The following is a 13,109-nucleotide window of genomic DNA, read 5'->3' on the forward strand; positions in this document are numbered from 1 at the left end:
GTGCGGGGCAGATGTGGGGTTAGGATAAGTGCCGGGTATCTTGTCCGGGGAAGGTCGGGTCTTGTGTCTCGGAGGTGAGATTGAAACTTGAAAACTGGTGAAGTGTAGGTTTATATATCCCAGTTTCTCACCAGGCTCAGTGAATTCCTAAGCAGTGAGTCACTACCTAACTCCGTACTGAAGGCCGAAGGCCGAGGGCGTTGTCTCCACCGACGCCGGTGAGTCTCCGATGGTATCTCTCCGATGGTATCCGATGATCCGATGGTAAGCTGTCTTGGGCAACGATCTAGTTCGATGTAATTACGCGAGCTGTACATGGATTGTGGGAGTCGCCATTGCAGAATGTATCCATGGATGGTATAAAGATTGAGCGAGTATGAAGAAATACATTTCAGCCAGATAGACTAGAGTCATAGACTACCTATATGACCCCAAGACTGACGCAGCCAGATCCAGGGGCCAGGTGGATGTCCCAACCTAAAGCTTCGAACTCTCCTTCTCAACAAGAGTTACATCCTGGAAGGGCAACCCAAGATACTGCCACATAAACGCAAACCTAAGACAATCAGCACACCATTCCATCACACAAGACCCATCCAGACTTACCGATCACTACCAAAGAATGGCTCCTCCTTGCCCTCGGCATTCCGCACCCAGAACCACGGCGCCCCATACGCACCCTTGTCAAGTGCCTTCTGCGTATTATCCGTCAAAGCCTGCTTGATCTCCGGACTAGAAGCCGCGGCCAGTATTGCCTTGATCTCAGAGTCGGAGAAGCCATTGCTCTGGAAGAGCTCGCCTATTTTCTCTGGCTTGCTGATATCAACACCCTTGTAGTACATCCATTCCCACAGCGAGAGGAAGGTAGTCTCGTACTTCTCGCGCGGGAAGTTGTTTTTGACGTAGATCATGCAGCGTTGGGGCTATCTCGTTAGCTAGGTGATACAAACACATGTATACGAAGGTAGAGTATACATATGGAGGACAGTGAATGATGCACTTACAAAGATCGAGAGGATAGGGAAGAAATCCGGTGTTTTGATTTGCGGGACACCGAAGTATTTACATGCGCGCTCGGAGTCGAACGTGGAGTAATTCGCTTTGGCGGGGAGTGTCCAAGGGGGTTTGTTGCCTGTTCAAGGTATCAGCAACGCTGAAGCAAATTGGCATAGCTGGGAACCTGGGGGAGTAGTATGATGCATACCCGAGCCAACATTGATTCCGCCTAGGAAGACCGGGTGGAATCTGTTCGGTGGTTAGTTCAACTCCTATAGAAGAGCGATGTTTACATACTCAACCTCGACGCCATGCGACTCTAGTGCTTTGCGATTCTTTCTCAGATAAAGCGTCGCATAATATGAGTATGGCGATACTGTTGAGGCAGTTAGCGAACGGCCCGTCCAGGGGTGGTGTTGAGGACGTACCGCAGTCGACGTAGGCGTCAATCTTGCCAGGCATGACGGATATCTATCGATGGTTAGGTATATGGGTAATCCCTGTGTTTTTAGCAATGCCTGTGAACCTAATAAGATGAGCGTATCAAGTTGTGTATATAGCTTGGGGAAATTGGGGTTGGGGAAGGCCGAGGTGGGGATCAACCGAGGCAGCCCGGGCCCCCGATTATGATGAGTGATCAATAATTCGACCCCGGATATTGTAACTATTCGCACGCTTATCTTGATCTAAACTTAGGCCAAGGGACCAAATTATAATTGAGTTCCATATGGCATCGTAATACGCGCTCATTTCAGTTAACATGTGCAATATGGGGTGGTTTACCGTGATTAGCAGAGCGTCGTGGCATCTTAACTCTGAACACTTTTGCCTCAGAAGTGACTCGAGAGTCGAGACACTCGGGTCGTGTTGTGTGTAATGGATGAGGGCAGCTCGGAGGCCATTCAGACTGTCCGTAGTCTTGCTGCTTGCAAATGGATAGACCACTCACTCCTTCCGCTTGACAGTTGACTACCGATTTGGAGATCTCGCCCGCCACGAGAAGTCGCGATGACCGCAGTGATACAAGATAATAAAGAGATACTCCGAAACGGCGGCGAAACTCGCGAAGCATCGATAAGAATCACATCAAGCCACACATGGCAGATCTTCTCTTCACCAATCGCCGTGTCACCAGGCACCCAAAGTGTTCAAGTTCATATGATCGACAAAACTTTTTGTCATCACATGATACGGTTCCATAACTCAGTTGGTTAGAGTGTGATGCTAATAACGTCAAAGTCGAGGGTTCGACCCCCTCTGGAACCACGATCTCTTTTTTTTGTCAGAGCCCGGCTGCCGTCGGACGCTAATACTGCGTAAAAGCCATACCACGTAACCACTGTGCGGAGTCCGCATCGACCAGTTCCCATCTCCTCATGGAACCCCCAATTGGGGACAGGCAAAGCTATGGGAAATAGTGACCACTACACAGTAGACCACAACAAAAACCAAGGTTCCTGTTTAAGCCTAGGCCTTATCCCAGTCTGACAAAAACACCTGCATCTTCCTTCCGCTATCCCAGCTGCAATAGCGGGAACGATCCCACCTTACGAGCAGCAGCCGCTCCTTTGCAGCGGCTTGTTTGATAATCCTTTCTTATATCCCAGTCCTATGATAGGAGCCGAGTAGCCGACACCAAAGACCATTCGAGTGGTTGAGAAAGCACAGGATGCAGACGCAGATAGTAGTGCGTGGTTTGATTATTGTCTATGCGCATGATGCGAGCTTGATCGGGAATGATTGGAGAAAGAAGGGTTGGCAGAAGAAGACTCTCTGGGCGTTTCTTCAAGCCGAGTATGATTCGATACAATTCAAGTCCAGCATTGCGGCTCTTTGCCTCCCACCTTGTACCTCACATTCATACACCAACAATCAACCCTATTGGAGCCGGAGCAGCCCCAATTACAATGGCATTTGTTTGATGTCTCTGTTGATCCTCCTTTGACTGCTCGACAACCAAAAGTAAACGAGTGGAACGTATATGGAGTTCTGAATAGTCAGTACAGGATTCCGTGCATAAATGCAGCAACGCACCTTCCAAAACGACCTCATATCCAACCCAAGAATTCTCATCCAGGTCGTCCTGATGTACCAGCACAGGAAAAGATGGATTCCATGTCTTCTCCCGTACACGCAATTTCAACCCAACAGTCTTGGCCATATCCACCCACAGTATATCATCCGATGAGAATCCCTCAGAGCCCTCTTCCATAGCGCCGTCAGCAGATTTCTTCGATCTTCTACAATGACGATAAAGCCAATCCCTCCACAACCGAACAACCCCATCCTCAACAGTCGAAGCACTCAACAGCAACGACGTCCCGGGTCTGACCTGCACTAAATTGGCCACCACACACAACTGAGAGAAATCCTCATGACTATCTAGAGTAACCTCACGTATAACTGCTTTCTCGTCCCCATCGTCTCGACCCCCATTCATGTCAGCACGTATGTACTCCATTACCCCCGATAACAAAAGCATCCTACCTGGCGATAGACCGAAAGAGGAACCAGTTCTTTCTTGTTCTGCTTCCTCGCTGCTTACCTCCGGCCGAAAGCGTGAATATAGCCCTGTCACTCTACCCAGTTGGTGGGCGGTATCGACATTCTCGTATGACGAGCCTGGTCCGTCATGGCGCTCGCTCAGTCCGTCTGTCCCCAGGTATTTGCAGAAAACATGTGGTTCAGTGAGCTTTGAGCTGGGGTGGAAGCACTCTAGTAGTAGTTTGTACTCTTTGAGTGGTGTGCTGAGGAGTAAGCGGTAGTGAAGGACTCTTAGGACTAGGGCGTGGAATCGGCGGTTGACCGTTGTGAGTGGGAGAAGTGACTTGGTCGAGAAGTCGGATAGAATGTCGACAAATAACTGAATGCACGTTCAGATCTATTTGATGGTATGATCTGATTGGAGCTCAGTGGACATACCTCGTTGGGTAGGGAGTCCAGGGTCACCGCGGGGTTGGCGGGGTTCATGGTGATTATATGCGGTAGGATTATGTGCCACTTGAGGTGCCAAGATGGTTACCATCGATGCTCGGTAGTATACCAATCAACACGGGTCTCACGAGTCACATGAGACTCAAACCATGAAATACATGCGAGTTCTACTGTTGTTGTTGTACACAGTAAAGGTACCGACTGGGAGATAACGCGATAAGTGACGTCATACAAGCTGCGGGAATAGATTTCCTCTTTGGGAGTCGAGTCCACAATGTGGGACACAAAGAAGATTTCTCGTGATTCCACCGGCTAAGTACGGCCTTCAATTGCCTCTCTCGGCTGAAGAAAGGTGAAACAATCTCCCGACACTGCGCATTTCCCCAGATAACTGACAGCGGGATCCCGAGCGATGCCTGTACGGCTCACCGAAAAAGGCGGAGATGGCAGCGCCAAGACGTTCTATGAGAATAACTGACCTATGGTGTCTGGTATTACTCTATGTGTACCAGAGAAATCGAATCATGACCATGAGCAGGCATCGCATACGGAGAGTTGACCTTGTCTAACAGCTGTAACCTGGCGCATTCCTCGGAGACCCCGCGCCCCCACCTTTGACTATTTCCGGGCTTTTCTTCTGCTCTTCTCACCTTTCCTTCTCCAAAGTTTTTCTGTGTTATTAGTTCAGTTGAAGTCATGGACAACGTACTCGACGACATCTCCCACCGGAGATACAACCCTCTCCGGGGCTCCTCCATCTTGGTCTCTCCCCACCGTACCAAGCGTCCCTGGCAGTGAGTATTGTTGAATTGCGACGACATCCCGCAGCACATCAACTAAAGAATCATATAGAGGAGCGCAGGAGAGCCCCTCCAAGACTACCCTGCCTGCCCATGACCCTGACTGCTACCTCTGTCCGGGGAACAAGCGCGCGCAGGGCGATACCAACCCCAAGTACGAAAGCACCTTTGTGTTTGTAAACGACTACAGCGCAGTAAAAGAAGAACAGGCAGCATACGAGCCCTCAAATCAGGATGGTATGTTCAGTGCGATCCTGCCAGCGCAATCCACACACTCAGCTCACAACCTACAGAACTCGAATCCCGCTTCCTAAAAGCCGAGCCTGTAACCGGCAAATGCTACGTCCTGACCTTCTCATCTGCCCACAACCTCACTCTCGCCGACCTGGCCCCGCGCGAGATCATGCCCGTCATCGACGCCTGGACAGAGATATACACCGCGCACTTGTCGCCGACCTCCCCGCTCGCGAAGAACGCACCAGCCACAACACTGCAGCCTTCCTCGCATTCAACAAGCACGACCAAGCCAAAAGAGCAGTATCGCTACATGCAGATCTTCGAGAACAAGGGCGCAGCAATGGGATGCTCGAACCCGCATCCCCACGGACAAGTCTGGACAACCAGCTCGATGCCGGAAGAGCCAGCGGCCGAGATGGAGCAGTTGACGAAGTACCGACGGGAACACGGCGGCAGCCACATGCTGGAGGACTACGCGGCGCTGGAGAGCCGCAAGCAGGATCGCGTCGTGTTTGAGAACGAGGCGTTCCTGGTTGTGTGTCCGTGGTGGGCGACGTGGCCGTTTGAGACGATGATTGTCAGCCGCACGCATAAGCGGGCGCTGGTTGACTTGTCCGAGGCGGATAAGATGTTGCTCGCTGAGGCGCTCGCTGAGATCACTCGGCGCTACGATAACCTCTTCGAGACGCACTTCCCTTACAGCATGGGTATTCACCAGGCTCCGCTTGATGGGACTCTGGAGGAGATTGAGGCTTCTTATTTGCATTTGCACTTCTATCCGCCTCTGCTGCGTAGCGCGACTGTGCGTAAGTTCTTGGTCGGATATGAGCTTATGGCGGAGCCTCAGCGCGATATCACTCCTGAGCAAGCGGCGGCTAAGCTGCGGGCTTGTGGCGGTGAGCTGTACAGGAAGAAGATTGAGTGAGGGATCGGTATCCAAAAGTGAATATCTGGGACCTATCCGAGTTGAAATAAGTTCATATATGCATATACAATATTTTCTCGGCCTTTTTAAGGAAGCGTAAGGTATACTTGGGGTTCAACGCGCAGCCACCAATTCCTCCACAGACACGGGTTCCCTCGACGTGAAAATCTGCATCAAACCATCCTCTTTAAAGCCATACCCCCATCCAATGTCATCATTCAACCCAAGTAAACCTCACGCTGGGACCACATCAAAGCAAGCGAAGCAGACGCAACGACCAAAGGACTCAAGAAGCGGCCCTTGAGCGAGGCATTGCCGAAAACAAGCTCACCAACAAAGTGTGTCAGCGCAATGCCGTAGGTCCACATGGCAAGGTCGTATGCGACAGGATTGGTCATGTTGTAAGCGGCAGTCATGCGAATGACTGCAGAGAGGAAGGTCCAGGTTCCGAAGACGCGGCCGGAGAGCGGGCTTGCGGCGACCTTGCCATTGCTGTAGAGTAGAGATGTGTACTCTGGTGTGGTGTAGGCTTGGAGACTGTTAAGTGCGGAGACCACGGAGACCTGGAGAGAGGGATGATTAGTCGAGTTGTGGAATGAGGGCCTGGATGGCTAGGGGGTAAGGATTCGGGGTGAGATTGGGGAGGGAATGGGAATTATGGGGGAGGGACTTACGAAGAGGAGCCATTTGGGCAAGATGCCCTCGAATGGGGGGGAGGTAGCCGAGGAATTGAGACATTTTGGATGATTGTTTGGAGGGAGATCGTTGGTTTGATCGTCAGGTTGTGTTTGTTGACTCGAGGTGGACTGAGTAGGGGCGATCGCGTGGAGTGTTCTTTTATCTGGCAGAAAAATAAATTATTGTATGGGCTCGTACTTAGGTGAAGCTCTGATGAAGCAAAACGAGGACTCCAGAGAATAATGTTTTAGTATCTGAATTTTAACTCTGACAGGCTGCGGACAAAACTACAGCACACAAGATTGTGGTGATAGGGGGGTATTACCAACGAACTAATGAGACATCTAGATGTTGATGAGAAAGGCGGAGAAAAGGGCGGTATGCTCTACCAACCAATGGAACGCCGACCTAGGGACCGAGGATCTTTGGCATTGGCGATCTTTCACAACTGTTGGGTTACTCGTTCTCCTGGTCTTTCTACTTCATTCACGCTTCCTTAAACTCACAATGGATTTGTCAAAGCACATTGAGTGTATCTCAAAATGGCCAGCCCACATTGCCCCGGGCTTGCCTACTTACGGAGCACTGTTCCTTCTGGCGACTGGTGGGCTGGTTATCGCCTGCAAAGTCTGGACCTTCGTCCGAGTGCTCCTCAGCCTGTTCGTGCTTCCGGGTAAACCGGTATGGAAACCAACGTCTCAGACTGCTCATATATAAAGAATAAAGCTGACTAGAAGATTGACAGCTCCGCTCTTTCGGACCCCCCGGTAGCTGGGCCGTGGTGACAGGCGCCTCGGATGGCCTGGGCAAGGAATTCGCGCTGCAATTGGCCAAGTCGAAGTTCAATGTCGTTCTCGTGTCCCGGACCGCCTCAAAGCTGGCAACTCTGTCAGAGGATATTACCAAGCAATTCCCCCAGGTGCAGACCAAGACACTGGCCATGGATTTCGCCAAGAATGACGACGCCGACTTTGAGGCGCTGGGAGAGCTTGTCTCCGGCCTGGACGTGTCCGTGTTGGTCAACAACGTCGGCCTGAGCCACTCGATCCCCGTTCCGTTCGCGCAGACTCCCGCGGCCGAGATGGCCGATATCGTGACCATCAACTGCACCGGCACGCTCCGCGTCACTCAGCTTGTCGTTCCCGGCATGATGCAGCGCCGTCGCGGTCTGATTCTGACTATGGGCTCTTTCGGCGGTCTCCTTCCTACTCCTTTCCTCGCCACTTACTCTGGCAGCAAGGCTTTCCTGCAGCACTGGTCCACTGCTCTTGGCGGCGAGTTGGCCCCCTACGGCATTGATGTTGAACTCGTCCAGGCCTACCTGATTACCTCTGCCATGTCCAAGATCCGTCGCGCTTCTGCCACTATCCCCACCCCTCGCGCTTTTGTTCGCTCCGTGCTCTCCAAGATTGGCCGCAGTGGTGGCTCGCCTAGCTATGCTTACAGTTCGTCGCCCTACTGGAGCCATGGTCTCATGGCTTACTTCTTGACTTCTGTTGCCGGTACTATGGGCAAGTTCGTTCTCGGACAGAACAAGTCTATGCATGAGAGCATCCGCAAGCGTGCTCTCCGCAAGGCCGAGCGTGAGAATGCCAAGAAGAGCACCTGATTAGGTGACTGTTGTGGAAGGGGCATGAGGTTATACTTTTCTCGAGTGTGGTGTGTACTACGTATATTGATTGGAATGATGGATTCGGATGAACTTGGATATGGAATCCATGTACTATCGGACGTTAATACTGGAAAATTGAGGTTTTATTGTATGAATAGGGTTTACTATGAATAGATCTATTGAGTTCCAGGAATTAAAGTTCATTCAGTCGCACCTTCCGACACTTCTTTCGTCTCGTCCGCCTCTTTCGTCGACGGAGACACCTGAGCACCTAGTATTTAGTCCTCTACCTCTTCCCCTTCTTTTTTTTCTCTTCCTCTTCCACTTTCACTTCCCATCTTCCACCTTCTCAACTATCCTTCACACTCACTTTGTTCCCCTCCAGCAACGGTCCCTATCTCACATCATACACTCCTTCTCTATGTTGTTTACTATGATGAGCATAACATCCTCCTATCCTGAACACACCTCTATGACCGTGATGGGTAGATGACACGCATTTGCACCGAGCATCTATCGATAGCCAGGTAAGACTTCCCGAGGAGAACAGGCACTCATGAAAAGGATGTTGGTCCCCCTCCCCCAATGACTTTATCCACCATGGAAAGGACCTTGATCCCCCTCCCTCTAGGTCTTTGTTCACTGAAAAGCCGGTTGATCCCCCTCCCTCAATCTGGTTGTCCAAAATGCCGAGCTCCCCGATGACGGACATCTTACCAGCAATTTGCTGATGGGGGTTGATTTTCTAGGCACCTATTCCTCACAACGTCGCGAATGTTGTTAACGCCCACCAAATTACACAGCATATTCATTCAAATCAGGTAAGACTTCCCGAGGCAGATATGCGCCAAAAGAGAGGAGGTTGAGGGAGGGGTTCGTCAACCACCTTATCAACTGTGCCGAGCTCCCCGACAACGGACATCTTACCAGCAATTTGCTGATGGAGGTTGTTTTTATAGGTACCCATTCGAAAGACGCTTCAACTTGCCCTGGTATGGTCACTTGCAGAAATGATTCATCAAAAGTCAGGTAAGACTTCCCGAGGCAGATATGCGCCAAGAGAGAGGAGGTTGAGGGAGGGGTTCGTCAACCTCCTTATCAACCGTGCCTGGGATCTGTAAGGACGGACATCTTACCACCAATATGCTGACGGGGGTTGATTTCTTCTAGGCATTTTTCTCAGTGGAGCATTCAACCGCGAGGGATGTCAGCTTCAACCGGTATGGGCTGACACAGAGCATTTTATTAACATTCAGGTAAGACTTCCCGAGGCGGATACGCTTGCTTGAAACAGAGATTGAGGGAGGGGTTCATCAATCTCCTTATCAACTGTGCCTGAGATCTGTAAGGACGGACATCTTACCAGCAATTTGCTGAGAGGGGTTGTTTCCTCTAGGCACCTTTTTCATTCAACCGCTCACTCGGGAGACTTGCCAACTTCAGCTGAGTTGCGGACTCACACAGAACATTCATTCACATTCAGGTAAGACTTCCCGAGGCAGATATGCACCAAGAGAGAGGAGGTTGAGGGAGGGGTTCGTCAATCGCCTTATCGACTGTGCCGAGCTCCCCGATGACGGACATCTTACCAGCATTTTGCTGATGGAGGTGGTTTTTATAGGTACCCATTCGAAAGATGCTTCAACTTGCGCTGGTCTGGTCACTTGCAGAGATGATTCATCAAAAGTCAGGTAGGACTTCCCGGGGCGGATACGCTTGCTTGAAACAGAGATTGAGGGAGAGGCTCGTCAATAGCTATATCAACTGTGCCTGAAATCTGTAAGGACGCATATCTTACCAGCAATTTGCTGATGGCGGTTCTTTTTTTTAGGCACCTGGCCCAACCACCCTTGCGAGAGTTGTCAACCCCCATCGAGTTGCACAGCTCATTCAAGGTCAGGTAGACTACCCGAGGCGGTTACGCACCCAGAGGTAGGGGAAATGGGAACATTCTCAACGAAATGAACGACCGCACTCTATTCAGTCACTTGACATGGCCCATTGAACCGTGTGAGATAATACACTACCTGTCCTAAGACATAACGATTGCCCGTTTCTTGACACACGGGGTTGATGGTAGATCATGGGACCAAGCTAGAGACTGGTATGTGCGTTCAACTCTCGTATAAGAAGTCAATCAATCAATCAGTTCTAACGACCAGTTGGAGCCTAACTAGTATTGTAATGGCTATGCAGGTGCATCTTTCCGGATGAAGCACGAACTCGTGTCCCGTACGCCCGTTCATGCTCCAGTACAAAAGTGAGGCTGGTTCTCAAAGAGTGGGAGCACCAGCCTATTACACATGATCGAAACTCACTGAACACACGAAACCCGAAGTACTAACGAAAAACCATAGCCGTAAGGCAGTAGGCACAAAAACGCATAGAAGACATGAGGACAGATCGGGGACGCCTCAAACTAGGTTCACGATATTACGAGTATGACTCGAAGACAAAGCAATACCTACAGGCCTCTCTTATCCAGATAGGGCCAACATCATATGAAAATTGAAAAGTGAATCAATTCGCAATAATTTGAAGTTCTCTAATTGTGTTACAAGTCAGACGAAAAGACAAGTCGATTCGGTACTATCAACGAAAGTATCAAAGCTGGGGAAAGGAAAGAAGGGACGATCGGAATCGTGGGGGATTTGTTTATCCCGGCCTACGATTGTCCTGTTTGTCTCTACGCCAAACTTCCTCTTGCATCAACCTCAACCTCCCATTGCTAACTCCTTCAGTCGCATCTTGTCAGACCGCATTACCCTCCTCTTTAAGAGGACCTGGGCCACCAGGTCTGCCACACGGTATCGGGTCTATCATCATCAGGATGATCAGGTTCGAATCGGTCATTCAGCGCGGCTTCTGTCCACAGAGCTAGCCGTTTTGGCGGTCCTGGCTGATCTGGGTGACAACGATGGAATTCCATGATTTTCTCTGGCGTGTTCTTGAAATTCCTTGCAGGATACCATTCGTCATCATTCGTATCCCCTTGACCAAGCCACTTCACACGATACTGAAGTCTGTGGTAGCGTAGGCGCACAGCGATAATCCTGTCGACCTCCCATTCATCCTCCTCATCAACGGTGACTGGCGGTGATGGGTCCTGGATCTGCCCTGCAGAGGCTCTCTGCGTGCAGCGCGACGTAATTTCTCAGCGGCAAAGACCGGATGCACGCGAATTGAATCTGGTAACCTTAATTTGTATGCATTCTGGCCAATCATTTCGATGATTTCGTATGGTCCGCTGGCCTGGTTAGCTAGCTTGCGTCCTGGCTGATCGGTTCGCCAATTTCTTTTGTTGTCACGTAGACCCAGTCTCTGACACCGAAGTCTTCTTCATGCCGGTGCCGATTTGCCTGTTGGCGTTGCCGTTCCTGCGCCCTGGTAGCACGTTGCTGGGTCTCCTCCCAAATCTCCTGCATCATCACCCAGTTAATCAAACGCTCTCCGGGACATGTAAAGCAGCAAATTGCCAAATATTTTCCCAGGCGCATGGAAAACATCGTATAACATCAAATCCACATCTCTTTACCAAAACTCTGCATCAGTTCTCAGGAGTCAGGACATACTCCTCGTCCCTTCTGAAGCCATTTTAGATCACCGTATCACGATCCCAATACAGACTCGCAATCCAGTACTGTGATTGTGACTGTGACCTGTGTGACACAGGCTAAATCTGTAGAAAGCAGAGTCCAATTCAACGAAGAAAAGAAAGGAAGAAAATTAAGAAGAGACGACAAAAGAATAAACAAGAACACCGGTCACATGATCTGTCTCCGCCCTCGAGCAGGCTCGAGATTTCGATATTGAACGCATCTATGGATGGCTTAGCATAAGAATGTAAAAAGACAACCAAGAGCACGCTTTGGTTGCGAAGACAAAATCTTTTCTCGTCACATCATTGAACTTCCTGAATCAAGAGCGGCGGCGTTTACGGCTCGACCCACTGTCTTTGATGTATTTCAGGTTGTCCTCCACATTCTGTCTTGTCTTTTGGATGATATATTTGATGCCATTTTGGAGATAACGTGAGACCTCATTCCACTGTTTGTTGGTGATATCCTCGATACTAGCGGACTTGAGCAGGTAGGAGTAGGTGTAGACATGTCCGGACTTTAAAACAGTCCAATGACCAGAAATCGTGACCTTCTCCAGTGTAACCGTTGCAGAGAGAACTCGCACAACACCGTCGAAGGATTCTTGGGTATACTGCTCGCCCCTGGCCTGGCAGGAAAGTAGGCGAAGGTGACGGAGCATATGGGCCGCATTGTTGCAGTTTTGACTCCGTGCATCGAAAGCTCCTGGCTCGGACATGGGCAGAACACGCTTGTCCGCTTGGCACATGCAACTGACCTGTCTCCACTCTCCGTCCAGGTGTCACATCATGTGATCCATCACAGTGATTGAAGCGCCGAGCTCGACGACGCGTCCGTCGCTGGCTCGAGACAGTCCCTGGGCCCCAGACTCAGAGGGCATCTTCCTTCCGAAATTCTTTGTCCATATACTCGGCGCAGTTCATGAAAGGGCTTTCGCAGTGCTCGAAGAGCTCTGTCACTTGGGCTGCTCTAGCCAGGTCTTCTATACGCTCCCATTCTGGCTGCATTTTGCCAGACGGTGTTTCTTGAAATCGACGAAAAGTATCATGGGTTGTTCCCGGCGTTTTTCTGCGTGGTTTATGAGCTATAGGTGGTGTGCCGTCAACGTGCGATTCATGAGCTCGGAGATGGTACGTAGCCCGTCCGGGATCATGCCGGGGGCACTCATCAGTCTCCAGTATTGGTCTACGACCGAGGATAGCTCTGCGAAGTCCGGAAGTCCGATACTCCCAGATCGACGATGGAGATGGCGCCAGGCGCAAGGAGGATCACATACGCAGGATGAAAAGCACTGATGTTGATTCATACGCGTCCACGATCTCATAGCG

General features: G+C 50.6%; 6 protein-coding genes across 6 annotated transcripts; 2 read left to right on the forward strand and 4 right to left on the reverse strand.

Annotated features, from left to right (window-relative positions):
• Nucleotides 1–477: 477 nt before the first annotated feature.
• Nucleotides 478–1,458, reverse strand: N7515_007790 (putative DSBA family oxidoreductase; the record flags this gene model as incomplete). The annotated part of the gene is made up of 6 exons (XM_056668534.1): nucleotides 478–556; nucleotides 607–923; nucleotides 1,005–1,132; nucleotides 1,205–1,245; nucleotides 1,294–1,372; nucleotides 1,425–1,458. 6 exons carry the CDS (start codon nucleotides 1,456–1,458, stop codon nucleotides 478–480), a joined length of 678 nt encoding a protein of 225 aa, XP_056518364.1.
• Nucleotides 1,459–2,854: 1,396 nt separating this feature from the next.
• On the reverse strand, nucleotides 2,855–3,966 carry N7515_007791 (uncharacterized protein; the record flags this gene model as incomplete). Its single annotated transcript, XM_056668535.1, has 3 exons — nucleotides 2,855–2,985; nucleotides 3,031–3,859; nucleotides 3,919–3,966. 3 exons carry the CDS (start codon nucleotides 3,964–3,966, stop codon nucleotides 2,855–2,857), a joined length of 1,008 nt encoding a protein of 335 aa, XP_056518365.1.
• Nucleotides 3,967–4,626: 660 nt separating this feature from the next.
• Nucleotides 4,627–5,892, forward strand: N7515_007792 (UDP-glucose:hexose-1-phosphate uridylyltransferase; the record flags this gene model as incomplete). The annotated part of the gene is made up of 3 exons (XM_056668536.1): nucleotides 4,627–4,724; nucleotides 4,783–4,967; nucleotides 5,024–5,892. 3 exons carry the CDS (start codon nucleotides 4,627–4,629, stop codon nucleotides 5,890–5,892), a joined length of 1,152 nt encoding a protein of 383 aa, XP_056518366.1.
• Nucleotides 5,893–6,110: 218 nt separating this feature from the next.
• N7515_007793 (Erg28 family protein) lies at nucleotides 6,111–6,630 on the reverse strand (the record flags this gene model as incomplete). The annotated part of the gene is made up of 2 exons (XM_056668537.1): nucleotides 6,111–6,495; nucleotides 6,563–6,630. 2 exons carry the CDS (start codon nucleotides 6,628–6,630, stop codon nucleotides 6,111–6,113), a joined length of 453 nt encoding a protein of 150 aa, XP_056518367.1.
• Nucleotides 6,631–7,077: 447 nt separating this feature from the next.
• N7515_007794 (ketoreductase) lies at nucleotides 7,078–8,179 on the forward strand (the record flags this gene model as incomplete). Its single annotated transcript, XM_056668538.1, has 2 exons — nucleotides 7,078–7,251; nucleotides 7,316–8,179. The coding sequence occupies 2 exons, from the start codon at nucleotides 7,078–7,080 to the stop codon at nucleotides 8,177–8,179; spliced, it is 1,038 nt and encodes a 345-aa protein (XP_056518368.1).
• Nucleotides 8,180–12,100: 3,921 nt separating this feature from the next.
• Nucleotides 12,101–12,529, reverse strand: N7515_007795 (uncharacterized protein; the record flags this gene model as incomplete). Its single annotated transcript, XM_056668539.1, has 1 exon — nucleotides 12,101–12,529. The coding sequence occupies one exon, from the start codon at nucleotides 12,527–12,529 to the stop codon at nucleotides 12,101–12,103; it is 429 nt and encodes a 142-aa protein (XP_056518369.1).
• Between the last annotated feature and the right edge of the window lie 580 nt (nucleotides 12,530–13,109).

This window comes from Penicillium bovifimosum (assembly GCF_028826915.1).
Source record: "Penicillium bovifimosum strain IBT 22155 chromosome Unknown utg000006l_segment0_segment0, whole genome shotgun sequence".
NCBI lineage: Eukaryota > Fungi > Ascomycota > Eurotiomycetes > Eurotiales > Aspergillaceae > Penicillium > Penicillium bovifimosum.